Raw genomic sequence first — 23,008 nt, 5'->3', positions numbered from 1 at the left:
ATCCCCAAGTAGTGGATGAGCCATGAGCAGCACAGAAGCAAAGTAGTGGAATCTCTCTCTCCCTTCCTGCCAGCTCCATACAGTTCAGAGCAATTATAGTGATGCTAGTTTCATGAAAAATAAAAACAAAGTGATCTTCTCAATAATAAATAACCCCTCGAGTGCCTCACCCATTAGTTGTGGTGATTGTAAAGGTGGGAGTTCAACTAACTCACTTCTTCCCTTGTACCTGATCTACAGCTGCTTCTGAGTCTACAACAAAAACCCAGAGGAAGAAGGGAAAGAGTTCATGGTGTGTGATAGGACGTGGGATGCCTCTGTTCCCAAGGGAACTGGCTGAACTTTTCGGCTTGGAGACGGATGCGCGGAAGCCCGGCCTTGGCAGTGCAGGTCTCCGCTCGCAGCCTGCTCAGGGGGCCTTGGCCCAGGAGCCCCGGCAGGGGCAGCTGAGCAGCGCTGCCCCCGGGGTCACTGCCAGGGAGCACAAGGTGAAGGCTGAGCATGGCTCAGCCTCACAAAGAGGTAAGGCGGGAGCTGGGCCGCTCTCTGGCGGGAGGAAGGCTCTTGTGCCAGCCTAGAGAGCCTGGGCACATTGCCAGGGAACAGTTCTGCCCTGCATGTGCCCCCTGCACTGAGCTGTGCTGCTCCCAGTGCCCCGTGGAGCTGTAGGGCTGCTCAGCTGTGGGGCCGGGAGAGGAGCAGGAGGGTGCGTGTGCAGCTGAGCCATTCCTGGAAAGCACAGGCCTCTGGGCTCCCTGCTGTCCCAGGGCAGCCCAGAGGCCAGGCTGTTCCTGTGCTGGCTCTGTGCAAGTGGGTCAGGGTGTCTCCCTGGCCTGCCTCAAGTGGCTGCTGGCAGGAGCGTGTTTCCCTGTGCAGCTCTTTAGAAGTTTCCAGGGAATCTCTCACATGAAAGACTGTAGCTTCTGATGCTTTATGTTGGCATTGTGGCCTCTGTTATATTTTGTGTCTCCACTTTGCACTTGGGACTGACTGCACTGGTCCCAAGGAGGTTACCCTGGAGTCAGTAGTTTCCCTGTCAACTTCTCAGATGCTCTTACCTTCCAAGGCCTTGCCCCCAATCCAGAATAGCCCTCCTTCCTCAAAGCCCATATCTGACTCTTTTTTATTATTAAGCTGACCATTTTGCAGGGCAAAAAATCCGGATTTAAGACATTGGTTTTCTGCTACTTTGCTGCCACGTGTTTTAATCCTCTGTGAAGCCATGTAAAGAGTGATTCATCCTCTGAGTTTTAACGGCTCTGTTGAAGAGTATTTCAAAACGAGCTACATTGTTCCACTTCCATTAGGAAAATCAGCCTTTGGTCAGACTGGCCTGAAAGTGGCCCAATCTCACACAGTTTAGAATGAAAATCCTCGGGGAAAGCAAATTATCCAATTTCAAGAACACAATTCACGTTTTGCTAACACTCCTGCAATCCTAAGCTTTTCTTTTCATGTCCTCTAAAATATTGCCACAAAGAGAAGAAAATATTGATCTAAATGCTTACGGGTATTAGAACCCGGGAGTTCTTTTAGGAACCAGGAAGAAGATGTTTACTAAAATCAGCATGAATTAGGACAGATAAGAATCTCTGTCAAGAGCAAGCTCCGTCTCTGCCCTTCTCTATCAAATGCAGCAGCTCTCCAGCATCCAGGGCTGAGGCCTCCATCATGCAGGAGGTTTCATTCTGCTGGCCACAGAGCAATGCCATGTCTGCTGCCAGTGCACTGTGGCAGTAGCCCATCCATTGGGAGAGGTTCTAGGCATATGTAGCTTGCTGCTCTCAGACACAATCTCTGGGTCTTATCAGAGCTCTGCAATCTGGAAGCTGTCTTGCCTGTTGCCCAGCATGGCGCTGTTGGGGGCTTGAAGTGTGCCAGAGATTTACAGGAACCTTTGCTTCCATTAACAGGCCTCCCAGTGAGCCAGGCCAAGGAGACGGATCACCCCACCAGTGCTGGCCTTACGAGTGCCGAAGCCCTGAAGGATGGCTTTGGAAAGGTGAGGGATAAGGACAGGGATGAGCAGACTTCCTTTCCAGTGACTGTTTAGTGCTAGGCCCAAACTGTCCCTGAAAATCATAATCTTCCACTCTTGGGGGGTGGGGATTCTCTTGGGAATATATTTGACAGCTACAGAGCAACTGCTTGGCTATTTCCAGTGGTGGCAAGGTCACTGGTTTGGAGATGGTGCTAAGGTCATGCCAGAAGCATTCTTTTTGTGCAAAGGCCCTTGTAGAGAAGTTCTGAATGGCAGAGCAAGCTACACATCAGTGAATGTGGGCAAAGTGCATCCTGGGAAGCACAGAAGCAAGGATTCTAATGCTGAGTGTAAGCAAGGCTGCAAAATAAAATGGGAGAATTTGATTTTTCCTGGTTACCTTTCTTGCTGTATCTCACAGCCCTCTCATTCTCAATTTTTCCATGCATTACCATCAATGTTTCTGCAACTTGTTTTCACGTGACTCCTCTTTTTGGCCTCACGGTCTCCGAGAGCAGCTGAGTCCTTCAGAAGCCAGAAGTGAGAAACAGCTGCAATTCCTGGCCATGAGTGTTAAGCAACAGCTACTGACCCCTCCTTGCTGCGTATTGCACATGGTTTTTATTCTCTTGCCATGGCCTGTAGGAAGGGAACTGCCTGCTCACTGATCACGTAGGCTCTTCATCTGTCTTGGAGCACTCCTGTGATTTTCTTGCTTCAAGCAGGGCCTCCTGACACAGGCTGAGAAACAGTACCTTGGAGCAGTGGGAGGTTATGGCAATAAAGTGTTCCACCTCACTGTGTGTAATTGCCAAGGTGAGGACAGGAGACATTCTTCAGAAACCATTGGAATGTACATGGAGCTGCATCAAGGACTGTGGAAATCTATGGACTCTGTGCTCCTGATGAGATGTTGTGTCTGGTTTGTGTGTCTCTGCTTACAGTCTGTGATGCATTCCCATTGCATGTAGGTCCGTGCTGCATTGGGCAAGTTGGCTCAAAGGAACTTAGAGCGGATGCCAATGGAGCTTTTGGAGAAAGAGATCAAGACAGAGAGAGAAAAGGAAACGTCCTTGCAGCTGCCTCCACAGAGAGTTGACCCCGGGGATGCAGCTGCGGCAAGTAAGTGGTTGCTACACCTGTGGTCCTTTCTGATCACTTGCTTGCCCTCTGCACAGTGTTGCCCTCAGACTGGGGGGCTGTTACATTTGCATCTGAGTGGGAGTTTGCATAGGATGTATTTCCGGTCCCCAAAGAAAAATGGAGAGGCATGAAGTGTCTTGCCCATGGCCTCACTGAGTCCGTAACAGAATATCAGCTTCCCACCTTCCCCTCTGAAGTCCTTCAGAGTGTAAAATTCTGTCTTGCAAAGTACACTGGGGCTTCAGACTCTCTCCTGGATAGCAGCCTCCAGGAAAAGTGGGTCCAAAAGAATGCTTTTCAACCAAGGTGCAACCTGGAAGAAACAAAATTCAACTCCTTCTAATGAAAACCCCAGAGACCCTTCTCCCACCACTCCCTGCTGAGGAGCTGGTGCTGTAGAGCTGTGCTGAAGCCCCGAGCCAGTGCTTCTGTTGTAGCCCCAGGAGCAAGCAGCGTTGCCGACTGAATCCGGGCTGAGGGGCTCTGACTGCAGTGCTGTGTGCGCTGCCCCAGGGCAGCAGCAGGGACCTCAGGAGGCAGCACTCAGCCCGAGGGCATCACGCAAGGTTATCTGCGCTTTCTTTTGGTAACTTCCCCAGCCAGCCTCTGAAACAGGAAAACAAAAGCAAAGCAATACTGGGGTTTCCTTGTTTCTTCGGGGAAGCATCACTGCAATTTGGTTCTAAACCAGAAGAGGGTAGATTTTGATTAGATATTAGGAAGAATTTCTTTATAATGAAGGGGATGAAACACTGGAAGAGTTTGCCCTGAGAAGCTGTTGTTGATCGATCCTTGAAGGTGTTCAAGGCCATGTTAGATGGGGCCCTGAGGAAGCTGCTCGTGCTGAAGATGTCCCTGCTCATGGGGGCTGGACTAGATGGTGGTTAAAGGTGCCTTCCCACATAAACTCTTCTAGGATTCTGTGATCACTTTCCCATGGTGCTGTGCCACTGTTATACTTGAAGTTCTTTGGGATAACAAAGAGATGTTACCCAGCTCCAGCAAGTTTTCTGGGCCTTTCCATTGCCACCCTCCACTTCCAAGCTCCTCTTTGGTCCCTGCAGGCTTTAGCCTACTGCCTGTCAATGGCACAGCTTCCAGTGTGCAGAGGAAACACCCTGGTAGTGCCTTGAAGAAGAAGGTCTTGAGGAAGCAGGACAACGTGCCCTTACTGTCCAAGAAGCCCATCATCCATGGAGACGGCAGCTTCCCACGCAGCTCCTCAGGTAAGCCTGCTCCACAGCAGCTTTTTCCTGCACCGGTTTTCCTTGCACAAGGAGCACAAACTGCCTCCTGATTCAGCCACCACAGCTGGGATCTTGGGTTCATAGCCTGTGCTGAGAATGAACAGCAAATCTACTCTTGAGTTACTCCAGCTCGGCAGTACTGGAGCAGTTGGTTCTTATTGATCCATTGGAAAGCTGAGCTGCATAAAGTAGTGGTAAAGACCTAAGCTCTGGCTTTTGCCCATCCTGATAGAGCAAACTACAGCACTGGTGCCAGGAGGCAGCTGTAACTGCAGGGATGAGCTCGGGGCAGTCTGGCAGGGTGTGCTCACTGTGCACCTACGAGTACCACCACGATCAATTGTCCACTCTCCATCTTGGCCCTCTGCCTGTGCTGCTGTCCAGCTCTGCAGCCAGCTTTCCTGCTCTCCCAGCAAGGGTTGTCTCTGCATGGCAGTCAGCCACTTGGTGCAGCCGTGCTGCTGCTCCCAGAAGTGCCCAATGGCTTCTCGCCGCTGCCATCCCACGGCCTGCAATGCCAAGAGGGAACAAGCAGCGCCTCCTGTGTCACCCCACCCAAATACAGCGGCCTGTGTAGCAGGTGACAGCCAGGAGGGGCTGCCTGGTGCTCCCAGGCTGTTTGCTGCCTGCAGTGAATACACAGCACATAGTCCCTAGTGGCTCTTGCCTCTCCTGTGAGGGCAGCCTGCCTGTGCTATGATCCTGAGTAGGGTGAGAGAAGAAGAAGGGAGCTAGGAATGATACTTTGAGTGCTCTTTTCTAGTGATGCTACTTCCATGGTCACAATTGACCAGAACTAGCCTGACGTGGCTCCCCATTCCTATTGAATATAGATGTGTACATCCACATCCTTCTGCAGTGACACCACTGATGGCAGTGACAGGGGTACATCAGTGACAGCCAGATAGCTCCCATCTGAATATTCTAGATTCTGTGCAATATTTAAACTCCATCATTTGAGACAGCTCAGATGTTTCCTTGTACACATTAGAAAACGACCTGTTGAGTGCATGACATGAAATTGATGATCAAGAGTCCTTTGGATGACAAGTGGGTTTCTTAAGAAATGCATTTATCATCTGAATTTTCTCATACCTTGTAAACTGACTATCAAGAGATTGTGTCTGCCAACAATTTGCATCTGTATTTACGTATTCTTATCATCAATTTGCATTTGGAAGGCTTTTTTATCAACCATCTGGGCTAGAGATTCCATTTTTCCACAAGAGAAAGCTTAGGCTTGCACAGTGTGCACACAAGTCCATTTGAGGACAAACAAATTTCACCTCAGCATCTTTCAAATACAGCCAGCGTGTACTTTATTGAAATAGTAAAGATTCATGATGCTTGGAAAGAACAAAATCCATGAACTACTCCCTTCCCAAGAGCAGGCTGAAATGTAAGTGCACTCAGCTGCCCTCTGTCTAGAATATTTGAAGCCAATGGGAACAGAGGCACTGTGAGGTGTGAAGGGTCAGGTATCGCTGTTCCCTGGTAGCTGCTCTGAGGGGATTCAGCCGGGCCCAGCAGGACTCGCTTGTTCAGGCTCGGCTTGGTGCTGTCACGAGGCAGCTGCAGGTCTTTCCTCAGGGAGTTGCAGAGTGCCTCTGTCCTCAGGGCTCGGGGAAATCAGGGCGCTGAGACAGGAGAGGCAGCTGAGGGGTCCCTCGTGGGGAGCAAGTCCTGCTGGTGGGCACTGTCTCACAGGGAGTGGGAGCTCTGCGGCCTCAGGAACGTGCCGCTGGCTGTGGTACCTGTGGCACTTGGGAGCTGGCGCTGTGTGGGCAATTGTCAGGTTGAGCCAAGGAGCTGTGCCCAGCTGGGGGGGCTGGGAGAAAGCAAGGAGCCAGAGAGCAGGGAATTCTCTGAGCCAGTGCCAGTTTGTACCTCATGGAAGCCTGGCTGGGAGATGGGGCTGCAGGCCGCTCCATGGCGGGGTGCCTTGCCCGGGGCTGCAGCGCTCATGGCTGACCCTCTCCTTACAGTGACCCCGCAGACGGCCACTGGTGCCGAGCGCCGAGAGGAGCCGCTCCGTGGGAAGGGGCAGAAGGACGGAGCCTCTTTGGAGCCACAGCAGTCCTTGCTCGAGGCACTCTCCTTGCTCAGCAGCGATGACTGGTAAGAAAGGCCCCGTTCACTCTGTCTCCCTCTTAGCGTTAAGGTAGGTTAGGAGAGCATCTTGCTAGTGCCTCTGAGCCCCAACAGCCCAGAGAGCCGAGGGGCACCAGTGAAACCACTCCAGAGCAGAGAGAGGATAAAGATTTGAGAGCAGCCTTTTCTTGGCCTTGGTCTGCAGCAGTGCTCCAGCTGCAGCAGGTCCGTGCTGTTTCCTTGCTTTGCCTGCTGCTCTGTGGAGCTGCAAAGGAAATCTTGAGGGAAGAGAGAAAGCTGTGGGACAAGATGATTTGCTGGCTGAAGCCAGAAGCAGGATGGCAGCAGTTTGGAGTGTAGAGATTTGGGTGCCTCGGGGCCCAGTGGGACTGAGTAAGATTTGTCTCTGGCCCCACTGCTGGCAGCAGATGCAGGAGTCAGGGTCTGCCTGTGACCTTCCGCATGTGAGTCCCAGGAGCAGCTACAGGGAGTTCTTCTTTCTGAGAAATGCACTGAGTTGTGCTATAGAGTCACTCAGCCTGTCATTAGTCCTGAGGGGCTCATGGCAGAAGAGAAGGAAAAAGAAATAAAATCCTCTAGGAATCTTGCACTTTTGCAAGTCAACTGTTTCCTTCTCACTGCTTCATATGGGCCTGAGATGTTTTGTCAATACTCACAATGTGTCCCAAACTTAGACACAGACAGAAGGAGGCCTGTAGAGGCCCAGAGGTGATAACCCCACAAATGTTAGGTGATATTGGTTGTCTTTTTGATGTCTGGGTTATCATCTACTCACTGCTTCATTCACCCTGGGATAAGGACTCCATTCACCCTGGGATAAGCATGAAAAATCTGCCGCGATGCATCTCCTTGTGCAGTCGCCTTTGCTCTGCCCTGTCTCTTCTGCTTTCTCTTCCCCATTTCTGTTTGGTGCCCTGTGAGGTGCAGAGAGCTTCTGCAGCTGTGGGGGGGTCCGGGTGACACTCAGGGATGCCCGTGGCATCGGCCGCCAGCCCTGCGCTGCAGCCCCGATGCATCATGCGCCTTCCTGTAGCTCAGGTCCTGCACATAGCAAGTGCTGAGAGAGGGAGTTGTTTGCACCTTGTAAATAACATGTTGCTGCTGTTTTAGGTAGGGGCTTTTGGGAAAAGCTAGACTTTCAGCTGTTCTTGCCCTGGTGTGGAATCTTCTGGGGCATCCTGCTGCTTTCCTGGAGAATGTGTGAGGTGGAGTGGAGTGGGTGACAGACAGGCCTAGATTGCAGAGTGGAAACTCAGCTACAGAGTGCCAGTGCAGACTCTCACTGCTGAACTGCCTGCTGGGGCTGGCAAAGAAGGCAAATGCCCCAGACACAGCCCAATGGGACTGTGTCTCAGGGACAGGTACAGGGAGGTGACAAGAAACAGCAGCATGGCACGGTCTCACAGCCTCCAGGAAGCACTGACATAGGGACTTCATGTGCCAGAGACTTCAGAAAGGCTGTCTTGTTAAACGGCCACAAATGAAGACTCTGAAAGCCCTCTATTTGCCTCTTGGATTTGTGTATGCTTTTGACAGCCACAGCAACCTGTGGCAGCGAGTTCCACGATTTCATCAAGTACTGCTTGAAAAGCACCTCCCTTTGTTTGACTGAGCCGCCAGCCTGGTAAATTCAGAGGGTGCTGCCTAGTTCTTGGGTGGAGAGAGTCAATCTTTTTGGTACTTGCCTTTCAGGGAGCTGAAGGAGAAGGGACTCTTCAGCATCAAACACCTGGCTGAGTCCCACTCAGAAGTCCTTCTTTGTAGACTTCGTGAGGTTTGCTTGGCACTTACCAACGAGGTAAGAACATTGTTCTGAATCGTCCTCCGTGCTTCTTACACGGTGTGTAGAGTAGATATGTGCTTGTTCATCTCCCTGTGTGCTCAGGAACTGCCTTCATTTCTGTTTCTAGACCTTATCTTTCTCATGTCTGTCAGCTCTCTATAGGATCTGTGTGCACATGTAGCTCTATTTACTGGTAGGTCGGGCATCTGACACTCTCCTCTTGGAGCGAGCTGCCATTACAATGCAACGTGCAAATGCAGAAGCGGAGACACTAATTATGTTATTTGCTGCAGTCCAAATCTCTGCCCAAGCTGTAATTCAACACTGCCAATTAGTCTGTAGACTTGAGCCTGTGTTTTCTGTTTCCTGGCTGAGGGCTTCAACTGCTGCTGTTACTTTTTCAAACAGGAGCAAATGACTCTTTTGTCTTTATGACTTGTGCCTTTATGGCTTGAGAGCAGCCCTTGCTTTAATTTGTTTCTTTGTTTTTTGAATAAAAGGGCCTAAAACCAAAGCAATGGACATTCCAGAAGAATTAAGTAGAACACTTTAAGTGAAATAATATGTTTTAGGCCTGCAGGAAGCAGGCCTGAGGCCTAGCACAAGTAGGTGCCAGAGTTAAGTGCCTTTCTGTGCTTGTGCTCTTCTGCTCTGCCTGTGCTTTTGTGTTCCCCTGGACACAGCGGGAAGTGTTGTCATTTCCTGGGACTTTTGTCTAAGGCAACTGGTTTTCTTTTCAAGGTGATTCTTATGTTTCCCCGCATGACTTCCCCAGGTGACCAACCTTCGCTCAAAGGTGTCTTACTCTGCAATCGTCACTCTTGGAGAGCTCTTTGTGACCTTGCAGAAGGACATGGACTCGGAGGTGGATGAGGTTGCTCGGGTCCTTCTCCAGATGGTGTGGAACTCCCCAGAGTTTGTTCAGAAAGCAGCCAGTCACACCCTGGGAGTCATGGTGGAGCATGTGACTCCTGCACGAGCAATGACTGCTCTCATGGACAGTGGAGTCCAGTAGGTTCTTCTTCTCTTAGTGATATTCTTCACCTTCTATTGTGTGGGGGGGAGAAGGGCTGAGAGAGAGAATGGGAACGGTGGGAGGGAAGGGTCCTGTATCCTGCATCTTCTGTGAACTCAGTGACTTGATTCTCCAATCAACCTCACTTCTTTCCTCTTGTCACCTATTTCTGCCCTCGTGCAGCCCTTTAGTTGACAGAATCACAGAGCTGTAGAATATGCTGAGTTGGAAGGGGCCCATCAGGCTCATCGAGTCCAGCTCCTGCCCTTGCACAGAACAAACACGCCAAGGGTCACACCATGTGCCTGAGAGCGTTGTCCAAAGGCTTCCTGAACTTTCTCAGGCTTGGTGCTGTGACCAGTGCCCTGGGGAGCCTGTTCCAGTGCCCAGCCACCCTCTGGGTGAAAAACTTTTTCCTGATATCCAAGCTCAACCTCCCCTGACTCAGCTTGCTGCTGCTTCCTGGAGTTCTCCCAGTCTGTCCGAGTTGCCTAGATGTGGTGAATGGTGGGCAAGTGAAAGTGCCTGCAAAGGCTAAGGATAGAGCCCTGTGGTTTTGTGGGAAGAGGGACAATTGCAACTGCAGCTGTGAGCGCTCTTTGATATTTCACAGCCCTAACCACAGAGGCCTTGGGAAAAACCATGCATCCTCATTATGCCATTACTTGAGAAGTAAGGAGGGTTCTTGCTGGGGCATGGAGCACATGGGGGAGAACGTGCTGGGTGTGGCACAGCCTGCACAGCAGGTGCAGCTCCTGCCAAGAGGAGTCTTGTAGGACTGTCCTGGCCTTAGAGGCCCACTTGCTATTCAAACTGATGTCTCATGTTAGCCTTGAGATGATGAATCACTGTACAGGCACCTTCACAGGCCGACTGCCATGGGACAGCTGAAGCAGGTGCTGCCTTAAGTGTTGGTGCTGGGCCTGATAGTCCCCAAGAGACACTGTCTAGAACAGGACAAGCTGGCTAAACTGACTGCCACCCTTTCCTCAGCTTTGGAAAAGGGGGAAACGTTCAGATGTATCTCTCGCCAAGCCTCACAGAAGAAACTGGCTGCATTGCAGAATATTCTGCAACTTCATGTCCCACAGCGTGTTTTCCCTGCATTTGTTTCTTTCCCAAGGTCTGCAGATTTGGGGTAAATGGGTGCAAATATCCTCAATCCTGCTGCGGCTGTCTGTGTAGTGGCTGGCTTCTGATGGGTCAGCCTGGGTTGTCTTTAATTTCCCTCTTTCTCAGAGTGAATTTGGGGAAAGACGTTGAGTATCAGATAGTGCAGGGAGACTGAATTCCTCACTCTTGCTTGCAGGCAGTCCTTCTGTAGAGTGCTAACTTTGTGTTTCTCTGCGGACAGAACCTTCTACAGGTGTCCCAAGTGTCAGGGAGAACCCAGGCCTCCTTCCCCCAGCAATGACAGGGAGCATGCTCTGGCCAAGGCCTGCGCTGTGTCCCTCTGCTCCCTGTGTCCCAGTGTCCGCTCTCTTCTTCCCAGGAGCCGCCACGTCCAGGTGCGGAAGTGCGCGGCCCAACTCCTCCTGTCCTTGATGGAGAAAACTGGAGTCACGAAGCTCGCAGGAACGCCCAGGGCTGAGAGGCTGGCGCACGCGGCAGGGACGCTTGCTCAGGACTGTCACGAGGACACAAGGTAATGATCTTCATTTCACCTCCTAAAACAGGAAAACTGTTGGGTGTCTGGCTGTAAAGGGCAAAACCACAAAAGAGTGGAAGCTAAAGGAAATATTAAGTTCCCTCACTGTGTGGATGAGGTTCACAGAGTCACGGAATACGCTGAATTGGAAGGGACCCATCAGGGTCATCGAGTCCAGCTCCTGCCCGTGTGCAGGGCCCCCTAAGAGTCACTCCATGTGCCCGAGAGCATTGTCCAAAGGCTTCTTGAGCTCTGTCAGGCTTGGTGCTGTGACCACTGCCCTGGCTTGTCTGGGGAAATGACTGTGCTGGGGAACCTGAGGTTGTCCCGCAAGAGGGAGCATTGCCAACTTCCTGGGACTTGAATGATTCTTTCCTGAGATCAAAAGAGCCATCAGATGAGCCAGTCAAACAGTTTTGCTTGGCCTTAGGTGCACAAGACAAAGCCAAAATGTTGGCTAATGTTCATCACTGAAGGATCGCATACATCTATTTCTCATTAACTTAAGACTTTCCTAGAAATATTCCAGGGGTCTTTAGCCAATGTATTCAGTCTTTCTAAACCTCTTCTGCAGATTTCTATATTGCTCTTATCTGTGGCTGAATGACCTCCAAATTGCTTCCTGAAGAAAACTGTGGTTTCCTAGTGGCAAAATCAACCCAAACCACCCAAATCCCCTCACTTTGAGGATTCAATTCCCATTAATAGCTGCCAAGAACGCATGAGCAACTAGCTGTCCCTGTGCATACATATGGTATAGAATAATCAAAAGCAAGCATGAGGCATTTGGTCCTGGCTTCCCTGCCAGTTAAAGAAAGGCAAATTACTGTGCAATGGCAGCAAGACACTGCTAATAAGCTCTGACTCAAAGCAGAGGTGTTTTGCTTGTTCCCTGGGATCCTTCGATGCCACAGAAGTGCACCCACAGTTTCAGAGTGAGATTGTATTTTTCTGTTGCCCCACGTTCTCCTCTTGCCTCTTGTGTTCAGCTGACAGCACTGTGCAGTGACAAGTGGAGGTAAACCTCTCTCTTTGCTGAGTAGGTAATGCCTTCTCATGCAGGTATGGCAGCTGCTGAGTTTAAGGTATCAGCTTATTCTGTTAACGCTCCTCCTTTGTTTGTTCACCTTCTATTCTTTCTTTCCTTCTTTCTTTCTTTCTTTCTTTCTTTCTTTCTTTCTTTCTTGTTTTAGGCATTATGGACAGGAGATGGTGAAAATGATGCTGAATCACCAAAAATTTAAAAGGCTTTTGGAACAATCTCTTTCCACCCGTGACCTGGAAGATATTCTGACAAGAATGAAGAAGAAAGTAAGTGCTTGGTAGGAGAAATGTCTCCTTTGTGCAAGTATTGCCACTGCTGATATGAGATCAAACATACCTAATCTTATCTCATTCCTTTCCTGCCAAATCATTTTGCTCCTGGGAATGAACTGTTGATCCGTAGCCTGTTCATCTGCAGAGCACAAAGGAATTGATAATATCAGGGGAAAAGTGGGGTATTGGATATTTTGAATATTGGCCACAAACAGGGAAGGGAAAGAGGAGGAAATGTGTTTACATTTAAGCATAACCCCCCACCCCACTATCCCTACTCTGCCCCCAGTGACGCAATTAAGTGAGAACAGTGCTTCTGGAGATAACAGAGTCTTTGCAAAAGACACAGGAAGCAGTAGTGCCAAGAAAATTTCCAAATATTCAAAAGATGTCCCAGTCAATCCCAATTCCTACAATTACTATCTGTCTTCTGGGAATACTGCCCTGCTGTCATGCCCTGTGCAGCTGGAAGAAGCTTGGTGAATTCAGCAGCATCCAGAGGAAAATCATTTGTTTGCCTGGGTTATTTTTTTATTCTTTTTACCTACGTTATAGAAGGGAGTGTGCCTTTGTGCAGCACCAGGGAGAGTGAGTGTGGAACCAAATCAACTTCCAACACAATGGGCCAACCTCCAAAGAGTCCAAATTTTTCTGCAGCTTCCTTTAAGAGCATTAGTTCCCTACCAGTTTGCATTATTCCCATTTATGCTCAAGAGGAATGCATTTGGGATTTTAGACTGCTGCTCAGTATGGTAGCAGCCATAACCTGCCTTGGGCTATTGAAAACAAAGAGTTGGCATCACTGAACCTCTGGCCTGTTTCCTTCTGTAAGTTCGGAAAGGTTTGCCCAAGCCTTGGTTGCAGTGATCCTGGTTATAAGTTGTGTTTTAAACAGGTAATTTCCTATTTTACATTCTAAAGATCCATGGGGTTTCTTTATGCCTTTGTAGGGGATGGAAACGCAGAAGGATGAACACCCATCTGTCGAGAAGCCTGTGAAGAAGAGGAGCGATGGCTCGAAGAAGCCCCAGGCCACATTGCCTTCTAGTAAACGGTACTGAGCACTTTAGTTAGATGTGACAAAGCACGTGGCAAGCTTTACATGTCTCTTCCTCAGGAAAATCTTTCTGGTGGAGATGACCTGTGCCAGAGATTGTTTCCTTTCCCTACAAATGCTCTATCATAAAAAATGTCTCCTTCTGCATTACGCTGAACACAACTTCTCTGGAAGGGTTTCCACAAAAAATGGGCGACAAAAAGACACCCATTGGTTGCAGCTCAGAAGATCCAGTGCAGTGGCAAGGACAGTGCTGTGGAGGCTGTGAGAGGGCCATGTCTCCGCTGCCTCACTTGGGACAAGTAAATTCAAGCAGGGTTTTTTTCCTCTGAGAGCAGTCTTTTTCAGATGGGTGTTTTGATGAGAAGTCCCAGTCTAGAAGCAAGATGCCGTTCCCCAAAATAGCACTTCCCATGCATGTGGTTTGGCCTTCCTGAGTCATGGTTTTCTTACCCTCAGACAGTACCAAGATGAGTAGTAAGTAGCAAGCCAGTTCCTGAGCAACTTTGGTCAACAGGTGTCTCAATGTGGACGTTTTGTCTTGACATTCCTGTCCTTCATACTGTTTGCTTGATGGACAGCATGTTTGGTTTATTTCCCCCTGTGCTGCAATCAGCATTTGAGACAGGAATTTGGTCCTTGCTGTCTCTTCCTGCCAGTGGGAGAGCTACTTGTACCTGTTGTCCTCTGATAACAGAGGGGATTTATTTAGCTCTGTCATGCTCAGCGCTGGCAGGAGAGTGACCACATGCCTCAGTAGCGTAGTCAGGATCTTCCCATGCTCAAGAGAGTTGTTCCCAGTGGGTTTGTTAAGCTGTGGATCTAGTCTCTAGGGAAGCAATCATGTGAGCGTAGTGCTGGGATGTCTGGCTTCTGTTTTTATCCCTCTTACGGATTTTCTGGATCCTTCAGATATGCCCCTATCCATCTGTTCAGATGCATCTGAGCTACTTTTCCAGATTGTCATGCCTGCTGTAGAGACACTTCTCCAGAGGGATGAGTTTCCTTATTATAAGACGCACACCTCCCTCATGATGAGGCATTTAAACATGGAAGTAGCGTCTCTCTTTCCTCACAAAGCAGTGCGACATGTGTACCTGGGAAGCCGTCTGGAGAGAAGTGAGATGCATCTCATCCTTGGTTTTCCTGAGTAAGCACTGGTGAGAATGTTGCTTGCAGATTGTCTCCTGTAATGATTGTGTAGCGGGTTTGGTTTGTAACCAGGCAGAAACACCAATTTAGTGTAGTGGTTTGGTCCAAAATACTCATTACTATTTACCTTCTGTGAGATAAGAATTAGGAGAAACGCAAAGCAGTCACCAAACTTGAAAGAATAGAAAGAAGTTTATTAACAGACCTAAAAGAAGAAAAAAAAAGTCATACCACGCCTTCAGAACACTTCTCCTCCCCCCTGCCTTTCTCCCTTCTCGCAGTGATAATGTAAAAAGACAGCCCTTGAGATGTTCAGTCTGTTTACCACTTCCATAATAACCTTGTTCAGTCCATTTAGGAAGAGGAGTCTCTTGCCCATGCTATGAAAACATTATCGCAAGGAGCCAGCCACCCGGGTTGGTTCTCTGCTTGCATGTGAGTCCCTTCCCCCGTCTTGCAGCTTTTCCCACAACTGCTTTCGAGGGTCCACTCTTGAATTGCTGGGGTAAAATTTTAAGGTTGAGCCGTTCAGAAACAAAAGTTCTCTTCACCCATCTCTGGGAGCATTTCATTTCTAAGAATAGAGGCCCTTCTCCTTCCCTGGAAGCAAAGGGTCTTCCTCATCTTCCTCTTTAGAACTATCTCTGGGAGCATCTCTAGGACCTGAGGTTTTCTCCTTTTCCATTTGGAGCAAAAGTCCTCATCACTTCCATCTCTCCCTGTTCAAACTTCTCATGAAATTACAGCTGCGTCAGCATCTGCTTATCTCAGCGCAGGTGCTTTTGCTCACAAGTACAAGTTGAATGCTCCACCCCCCATGCCTTCATGAAATTACAGCAGGTACTCTGATCGATCATAGCTTCACAACAGAATTTCAGCTTTAAGCATCTCCTCTTTCACTTCCCTCCGGTTTTCAGCTCTTCATAGCGCTAAAAGGGTTAATCTCACCTAGGCCTTGCAGCTGGAATGTGGCTTATCGCTGTTGGTCACATGACCTCTGCCAGACAGCCGTGCAGCTTTAGCTGAATCTTGGCAGCTCTGGAGAGGGGGAGCCGAGCCGCTCCGGCTGCCCACAGCCCTGCTGTGGGGGGGGTTCCGCGGGTGGAACAGGGCCCGTCGGCTCCAGGATGGCCGTGGCCCGACCCGGCCTGGCCTGAGCAGGGCCTGGGCCGGGCCCGCTGGCCCCCACACGGGGCCCGCAGCCACCTGTCCCAGCACCGGAAACAAGACAGAGAGAGTCTGCCTCGGGGTTTCCTGTTCTTAAGTGTGGATCACAGAGGCGGTCACAACTTTAAGTGGCTTAAAGAATTGTCCATATTCAAAGTGGCCAGCTGATAGGTTCTGTCAGGTCACAGAAGGAGCTGTAAGCACTCCTTTGCAAGAACATCACTTCCGGGACTATGCTTGCTAACCCATGACAGATTGTCATGAGGTCTCCCGTTGTTTTTCAGATCAGGATTTTCTAGCTTGAAATCACATCATTAGGAAACCTCTCCAAGATGTTCTGCTCACAATTAACTGAAGGTATGATCACCAACAGGTCCTCATTTGGTTTTATTCAACAGGGTGAAGTCTACCTCTGATGGACGCCGCCTACGCCGCCCAAAAGCCCAGGTCACGTTACCTCCGGCTGTGGAAGAAACGGAGTCGCTCCAGAAGCTGTACAATCTCCTGGAAGCCAAGGAGTTTAAGACACGGATGGAAGGAGTGGCACTCCTCCTAGACCTGTGCAAAAGCAGCCCCCAGCTCGTCTCCACTAACACTGTCCAAGTATGTAGGGTGTCTTCATTGTTCCTTTCCTTTAGCTCCTTTCCCAAGCCTGTAGCAGGCAAGTTAATTCAGTGTGTCTTGGCACTACATCCTGGCTGTGTGGGACAGGCTGGTGCCTCTTACCCTGAAATATTTAATTCAGGTCCACGCTTCAGGACAAGTTCTTTCAGTCCAGATGTATTTGTCTGGCAGGTGCCTATTGATGCTGTTCATCAGATGAGGACAGAGTTTTCTGCTGGTGTAACTTCTGCTGTCTCCTACTCCCACTTGGGTTAAGTGAAGGGAATCCAGCCACTGAAAGCGTGGCAATTATTCTCTAGACAAAAAAATGGGTTTGGATGGGGAAGAGAAGTATCAGGCTGGACAGGTTTAAACCAATTTTTTTTAAAAGGATACTTCTGTAAACTCCGACTTGTCTTGCACAGGCACAACTCTGGTTACTCGTTTCCATCGGCATCCCTAGTCCTCTTGGTAAAGACGGTGTTCACCATTCTTGGGGGGTCTTTTTTCTATTTGGAAAAGGAGGGAAATGGCTAGGGACAGATCTCTTCCTTCTCCTCCCAGTAGCTGCTTTTTCCCTTTGTCCAGAAAATGGTGCCTGATAATGTGGCTGTCAAGGGACTGAACCTGCTCTAATGAGAGCGGTCCAGCACATTAAATTTCAGAAGTCTACCTGCTGGGTAGACAATTGGTCTGGATCCTGGAAGAGTTGATCAGAGCCCTGCACTTCTCCAGACACAGGTTCTGAGACAGATGGAACAAAACCTGGATCTCCTCCAGCCATAGTTTTGGCAAAATCGTAACTGCCCTCAGAACTTGAGACAACTGCGTAGAAAAAGGGGCATTGTAAATATCTGGTTCCATACTTCGAAAGCAAAGATACCGTTTTGCATCAATAAATGGGATGAATTTAATGACTGAAATGTGGAGAGAAACACCATAGGAACTATTCTGTCCCCACCCAAAGCTCTTCAAAATATATGAAAATCTTTCAACCAGCATGAGGTTGCGCAACCATTCCAGTGAGCGGCCCACAGGAAAACAGGGAAATTGTGCAAGCAAGTGCTGACCTGACAGGAAGGATCACTTTCATCTTTTACATTGCTGAGTGCTCACTTCTGCGTCCCTTCCTCAAACAAGGACATTTTAATCCAGCTTTCATGTTGTTTGTTCTCTTCACAGATTTTTGATTATTTTGTCCCAAGACTTGGTGATACGCACAAGAAAGTGAAGCAGAAGGCGCTGGACGTGCTGGCTGAAATCATAGGCATCCTGAAAGATGGCTTAAACCCGGTGATCATCTGTCTGGTTGAAGGAATAACAAACAACCTAAACTCAAAGGACCCCGGGGTTTATGCCGCAGCTGTGAAAGCGCTGGAAGAATCCATGGCTCACTTAGGTAAGGCTGAGCCCTGGCATGGACTCTCCTCAAGTGTGTCTCTGCCTCTGCGAGTCAAGAGAACGCTGAGTGCCTTGACAGCTGTTGTTGTCTGTGGAAACCTCCAGCTGACATCCACCAGAAGCTGTGCAGGTGCAGTCCTTACGCACCAGTCCCCCACCAGGCTTGAATGTGCATCAGCATTTCCCAAAAGTCCCAGGAGCCCTTGGCTCTGTGCTGCTTGTCTGAAGAGGAAGTGCTGGACTACAGCTTTGCTGGAATTCAGGGCCAAAGGGATTTTTGGAGTTTGCCTGGGCCCCAGTTGACTTCCCAAATGAATAGCTTTGCTGTTGGCATGAAGGGACAGCGGCGCATCAGAACCTCTGCAGAGCAGCCTCCTGGAAGGCTCCACATCATAGGCATTAGCTTCATTAGGACAGCAGGATCAGTTCTTTACTGCATGCTTGCATGAAGATCATTTGGGACCTCCTTTTTGTATCTCATGCAGGAAAGGAGCTCTTAATAATACCCTGCTACTGAAACCCACACTGGGGTGTAGCTCTGTAGTGGTTCCCAATGAAGCAGATTGCCTGCTTTGTCACTGCCAGCCCTGGTGACCCTGTGAGGGACCAAACTTCATCCCACACACGTTCTGTCTCCAGGAAAAGCTTGCCTTGGCTTATTAGAGTGGTAGGACTCGAGGCTTGCAGGCCAATGCAGGCAACAGTAAATTCAAACATGACCCCCAAAACCGCGACAGATAGGCACAAGGAAAACCAAAATACATACGCCGGTCAAGTATTGGGAAATCAGTTCATTTTCCAGTCTCTCTGCCAAGATCTGATTTCACAGATGTTACAGAAACCCACAGGCTACTGAGGCACTGAGCACTAATAGCTCTTGTATGAGTAACTTGGAGTCTTGTCCCTAGATCCACACAGGTAACCTGACAATTTAAAAACAGCTTATCCTTCAGGTGGGAGCGGAGGTGTGCATTTTGGAGCCTTCTCACCCTTTTCCATAGGGGAGAGAGAAGATCACCTCTGCAAAGCTCTGGGATGCAAAACCTTTTCACTGCTTACGTGTGATTGAACTCTTGAGGTCCCTGATGTGAAATGTTTAACATAGCTCCTGGTACAGCAGACAACTTTGGATTTAAAATGTGAAAGGAGAGCTTTTCTTTTGGAATTTAAAATCCTCCCAAGTAGGCTGGAAGGAAAGAAGAAAAGGATTCAAAAATCGGCAGGAATTTCCTTTCTTTTACAAAATGTAGTTGCCCCTGCCCTTTCCCTCCCCACTGTCCTTTCTCTTATGACCTCAGAAGAGAGAGCAGAAATGTGTGTTTCCCTTGTAGATAAAGTATCCCTGATGAAAGAGTTCAGCCACCGCAGGAGTGAACTGAAGGGCCAAGCTCTGCTGGATGTCACGGAGCATCTCTCAGGTATGGCCTCCCCTTCTAAGGCAAGAGGTCTTCCGAGGCAGAATTTACAGGGAATGCCAGTGAATAGACACTAGAGTGGCTCCTCCAAATCAGGAGGTGCTGAGCTTGTCCCTCCTGCCCAATACCCATGGAAGGTGTATTGGGCAGGTTTTCCCTGGCTGCTGCAGAGGTGTGCAGCATCTGAGATGGGGGCGGCACTCGGCCTCGGGGCTGAGCTCTCACTGGGGCATCTCAGAAGCTGCCTCCAGGAAAGGGAGGGGCTAAAAATTCCCAAGCTGGCTCCTCTCTTGGAAGCTCAAGGACAGCTCTGATCCTTTAGGGAAAATGGTGGCAAATGCTGTTTCAGGGGATCGGTTTGTTTTGTCCTCACAGAATTCTTGCTTTGCTCTTGGAAAGTTTTGAGGCGGAAGCCTGCAGTGCCTGGGGGTCACAGCTTAGGTCAAAACTCAGCACACGTGTTAGAGGCACGGATTTTGTGCAAGGCAGCCTTTGGGGGCAGAGGGGCAGAAGCAGAGTGCTGAGGCTCCCTGCCTGTGCTGTGGAAGTGCCATTGGACTGAGCATTTCAGGGTGTGCAGTCAGGGTCTTCCTATGTCAGCGCTGCCCAAAATGCTCCAAATGCAGCTGATAATTGATTGCTCAGAGGAGCTTGCTATGTCAGCAATAGCCAAGGGATGGGAAAATGATAACCTCAATATATACTAGAGAAGACAGTGTATAGCCTTGCTTTATTTATAGCCTTGCTTTAGCGGGGTCTAAATCCACTGCTAATTAAGCCAGGTCACAAAAACGGAGTCATCCTTTTTATTAGAAATCTCTCAATTTCCTCTCTAAAGTGCCTTTCAAACCTTCAGCAGTGGGTTTAGACAACTTCTAAATGGAAATAAACAGCAATTTGACATTTTGGTCATTCATCATGCCAGAAACAGATTGTGGAATGATTTAGTAAAGCTATGAAGTCTGCCACAGGTACAAGGCTCGGATCTGGAGAAATTAGTCCTGAGGGCTTGGTGGTTCTGTTTTGGGGATGTTCAGCTGCTTTGCCCATTTCTGGATCATGGGGCTCTCACTGTTATTTCACTGATCTTAGCCAGAGAGACTCCCAAAATCACAACTAGAGGTAGATCCTTGTTTGCATTAAGGCTGGTGGTTAAGAAGTTTGCGTCTCTCTTCCGGCAGCGCTTGTGGCATGGGTTTATCCCAGGAGCCCCGAAGTCGTCCAGCGCTACGCCCTGCCCGTGCTCTGGTCCTTCCTGGGGAACAAGGCGCTGCCTGTCCGAAGCGCCAATGTCCGCACTGTGGTCACCAAGCTTGCCTGCGCCCTCTACAAGGTGATGGGTGCCAAGCTGAGGAAGCATGCTGCCAGCCAGCCTCCGCATGTGCGGGAAAACCTCTCCGACATTTTGGGCTGGTGAAGGCTCAATGACCTGCAGGAAGATGACAAAGTGCTGAGTTGGACACCTCCGGACGTGACTTCTTAGCTGTGCCAAAAAGGACAGAATGCAAAGGAAGGGTGTGCACCTGCCCCCGCTCTCTCCACCCCCCTTCCTAGTCGTGGCATGGGGTGCCTGAAGCAACTTCCAATTGAGGACAAGGTGAAGGCTGAGCATGGCTCAGCCTCACAAAGAGGTAAGGCGGGAGCTGGGCCGCTCTCTGGCGGGAGGAAGGCTCTTGTGCCAGCCTAGAGAGCCTGGGCACATTGCCAGGGAACAGTTCTGCCCTGCATGTGCCCCCTGCACTGAGCTGTGCTGCTCCCAGTGCCCCGTGGAGCTGTAGGGCTGCTCAGCTGTGGGGCCGGGAGAGGAGCAGGAGGGTGCGTGTGCAGCTGAGCCATTCCTGGAAAGCACAGGCCTCTGGGCTCCCTGCTGTCCCAGGGCAGCCCAGAGGCCAGGCTGTTCCTGTGCTGGCTCTGTGCAAGTGGGTCAGGGTGTCTCCCTGGCCTGCCTCAAGTGGCTGCTGGCAGGAGCATGTTTCCCTGTGCAGCTCTTTAGAAGTTTCCAGGGAATCTCTCACATGAAATATTGTAGCTTCAGAGGCTTTACGTTGTCATTGTGGCCTCTGTTATATTTTGTGTCTCCACTTTGCAGGTGTGACTAGGTTCATTTTTGCCAAGTCTTTCCGGCCATCTCCCTTTATGCCCCTTCCCTCCAAGCCATTGCCTCCCATCCAGAAGAGCTCTCCTTCTTCAAATGCAAAGAAAATAAGTAGCAGAGAGCAGGAGAAGGGGAAAAATGGCACTAGCTACGACGAAGACTGTAGAGCAAACCAGGAGCTGAGTACAGAGGGAAAAGGATGGAAGGTAAGGAAATGAAGCTAGAGTCCTGTGTGAAAGGTTTTCAGTTTATGTGCTGTAGGCAGAGCTCGGAGACCTTTTGCTGTGGTGTGAGGCCAGGGAAGCAGCTGAGCAAAGGGAGAGCTCAGCAGGACACTGCACTTCAGGCTGCCTTTGCAGTGGGTGTGTAGTGAAGGCTTCATGTCCTCAGCGGGTATCAATAGCAGGGGAGGTCTTTGAATGGTTTCTGGCTCTCTTGTGGCTCCTGCTCTGTCTTATGGCTGAGAAAACACCAACAGGCAGTCAGAGCAGCTGAAGTTGGCCAATCTTGTGAACCAATCCTTCTACATTTAGTAAACTACGGGTATGTGTGAACCATCTCTGTGTCTTGGTGCTGTTTTCTGTCAGCTGTGTCCGGTTTGGACGGAGAAAGGTGTTTGCTGGAACAGGCAGTCCTGCAAAGTCAGTTCCAGGTTGTGTCAGCTTTTGAGTTGTACAGCCATGCCCTTGTGCCCAGTTGTCTCTGATGCTATTTCTAGACTTCATCAGCTTCTGGGCAGCTTTGTGCATTCTGGCACGGCTTTGTCCAGAGGGAAGGGATGGCAGGTGGCCATGGGGAGAGCAGCCCAGAGCCCACCCCCACGATTGCCTTTGCAGCAGGGCCAGGACCTGCAGTTGTTTTGGGTTTGCCGTGGGGTGCAGGAGGAGGCAGATGAACAACAGCTTTGGTAAACAGAATGTCCAACCCAAGGCTTGTGTACTTGATTCCAGCCTTGCTGAGAAATGGCCCAGCGTATCCCTGAGAGGAACTGATCCTTCCACTGAAGTTTGAACAGGGCCTGATTTGGCTCTTTAGCTGTGCCAGGGACAATGGGATCCTAAGGAAGGGTGTGCATCTGCCCCCGCTCCCTCCACCCTGCTTGCTGGACATGGCATGGGGGCCCTGGAGCAACTTGGGCAGGCAGAGGCCTTCCAGAGAGCAGCAGGGCAGGGAGCTCAGCAGAACTTCCTAAATGCCAGGGAGCCAGAGATGATGGATGTGTGGGAGCTGGAGAGCACCGAGCATGCCCAGAACTCAGCAGCATCAGGGCTCAAAGGCTGCTGGGGAACTGTACGAGGGAAGGGAAGCAGCAGCAGAAATGAGAGGCTTGAGAAAAGCAGGTTTGGACATCCTGCAGAATGGCTTTGTGGGGACTTGGCTGGAGATCCGCACTGGCTGTTAGGTGCTATAGGGACAGGGAGAGACTAGGGATCCAAGGCCATTCCCATACGATCCAAAAGGCCAGTGGAAGCAGTGGCACCGCAGAACATCTTGGTGCCAAACATGTGGATGCCATCTGGGAATGTAGCCACATTTCCAGAGAAGTGAGCACAGGGATAGCGATGGCAAATGTGGGACATGGCCTCTCCCTCACCACTTCCCTTTCCATTCCCTGTCCTAGACCAAGCTGCTCCATTGACATCTCTGCCAGGTCTCAGCTAAGAGCATGGCTAAATGTCTTCAGGCATGAATGGGGGCAAGGCTGGATGCTTGATCTGAGGAGTACTGTGTTCTACTCTTTGCAGGCTTCCTTGCTGTGTTCCAGTGGTGGGGATATGAAGAAGGGATCATTGGGACCACCTTTGATCCCCCCAATACGCAAGGCAGTGAGTCCCCCTGTGAGCAGTGCGGCAGCGTCTGTCCCAAGCTCTC

The 23,008-nt window shown here is 50.0% G+C and overlaps 1 protein-coding gene and 3 long non-coding RNA genes across 4 annotated transcripts; all 4 read left to right on the top strand.

Annotated features, from left to right (window-relative positions):
• The first annotated feature begins 491 nt into the window (after nucleotides 1-491).
• LOC125322655 lies at nucleotides 492-3,061 on the top strand. Its single transcript, XR_007202144.1, has 3 exons — nucleotides 492-522; nucleotides 1,914-2,002; nucleotides 2,953-3,061. It is a non-coding gene; the product is annotated as an uncharacterized LOC125322655 (long non-coding RNA).
• Nucleotides 3,062-4,190: 1,129 nt separating this feature from the next.
• Nucleotides 4,191-9,082, top strand: LOC125324230. The gene is made up of 4 exons (XR_007202877.1): nucleotides 4,191-4,350; nucleotides 6,357-6,489; nucleotides 8,176-8,281; nucleotides 9,042-9,082. It is a non-coding gene; the product is annotated as an uncharacterized LOC125324230 (long non-coding RNA).
• Nucleotides 9,083-9,235: 153 nt separating this feature from the next.
• Nucleotides 9,236-12,163, top strand: LOC125322528. The gene is made up of 3 exons (XR_007202056.1): nucleotides 9,236-9,277; nucleotides 10,774-10,926; nucleotides 12,123-12,163. It is a non-coding gene; the product is annotated as an uncharacterized LOC125322528 (long non-coding RNA).
• Nucleotides 12,164-12,208: 45 nt separating this feature from the next.
• LOC125322362 (TOG array regulator of axonemal microtubules protein 2-like) lies at nucleotides 12,209-20,458 on the top strand. Its single transcript, XM_048296015.1, has 5 exons — nucleotides 12,209-12,240; nucleotides 13,197-13,300; nucleotides 16,021-16,225; nucleotides 17,408-17,624; nucleotides 20,223-20,458. The coding sequence occupies exons 1-5, from the start codon at nucleotides 12,229-12,231 to the stop codon at nucleotides 20,456-20,458; spliced, it is 774 nt and encodes a 257-aa protein (XP_048151972.1). The 5' UTR covers nucleotides 12,209-12,228.
• Nucleotides 20,459-23,008: the final 2,550 nt, after the last annotated feature.

Source organism: Corvus hawaiiensis, chromosome 3 (genome assembly GCF_020740725.1).
Source record: "Corvus hawaiiensis isolate bCorHaw1 chromosome 3, bCorHaw1.pri.cur, whole genome shotgun sequence".
NCBI classification, from domain to species: Eukaryota; Metazoa; Chordata; class Aves; order Passeriformes; family Corvidae; genus Corvus; species Corvus hawaiiensis.
This window is presented reverse-complemented; position numbering and strand designations above follow the sequence as displayed.

Coding starts and splice junctions, on each gene's coding strand:
- LOC125322362 (XM_048296015.1), top strand. Junction 13,301..16,020: donor ACATTGCCTTCTAGTAAACG/GTACTGAGCACT, acceptor TTTATTCAACAG/GGTGAAGTCTACCTCTGATG. Junction 16,226..17,407: donor TCTCCACTAACACTGTCCAA/GTATGTAGGGTG, acceptor TTCTCTTCACAG/ATTTTTGATTATTTTGTCCC.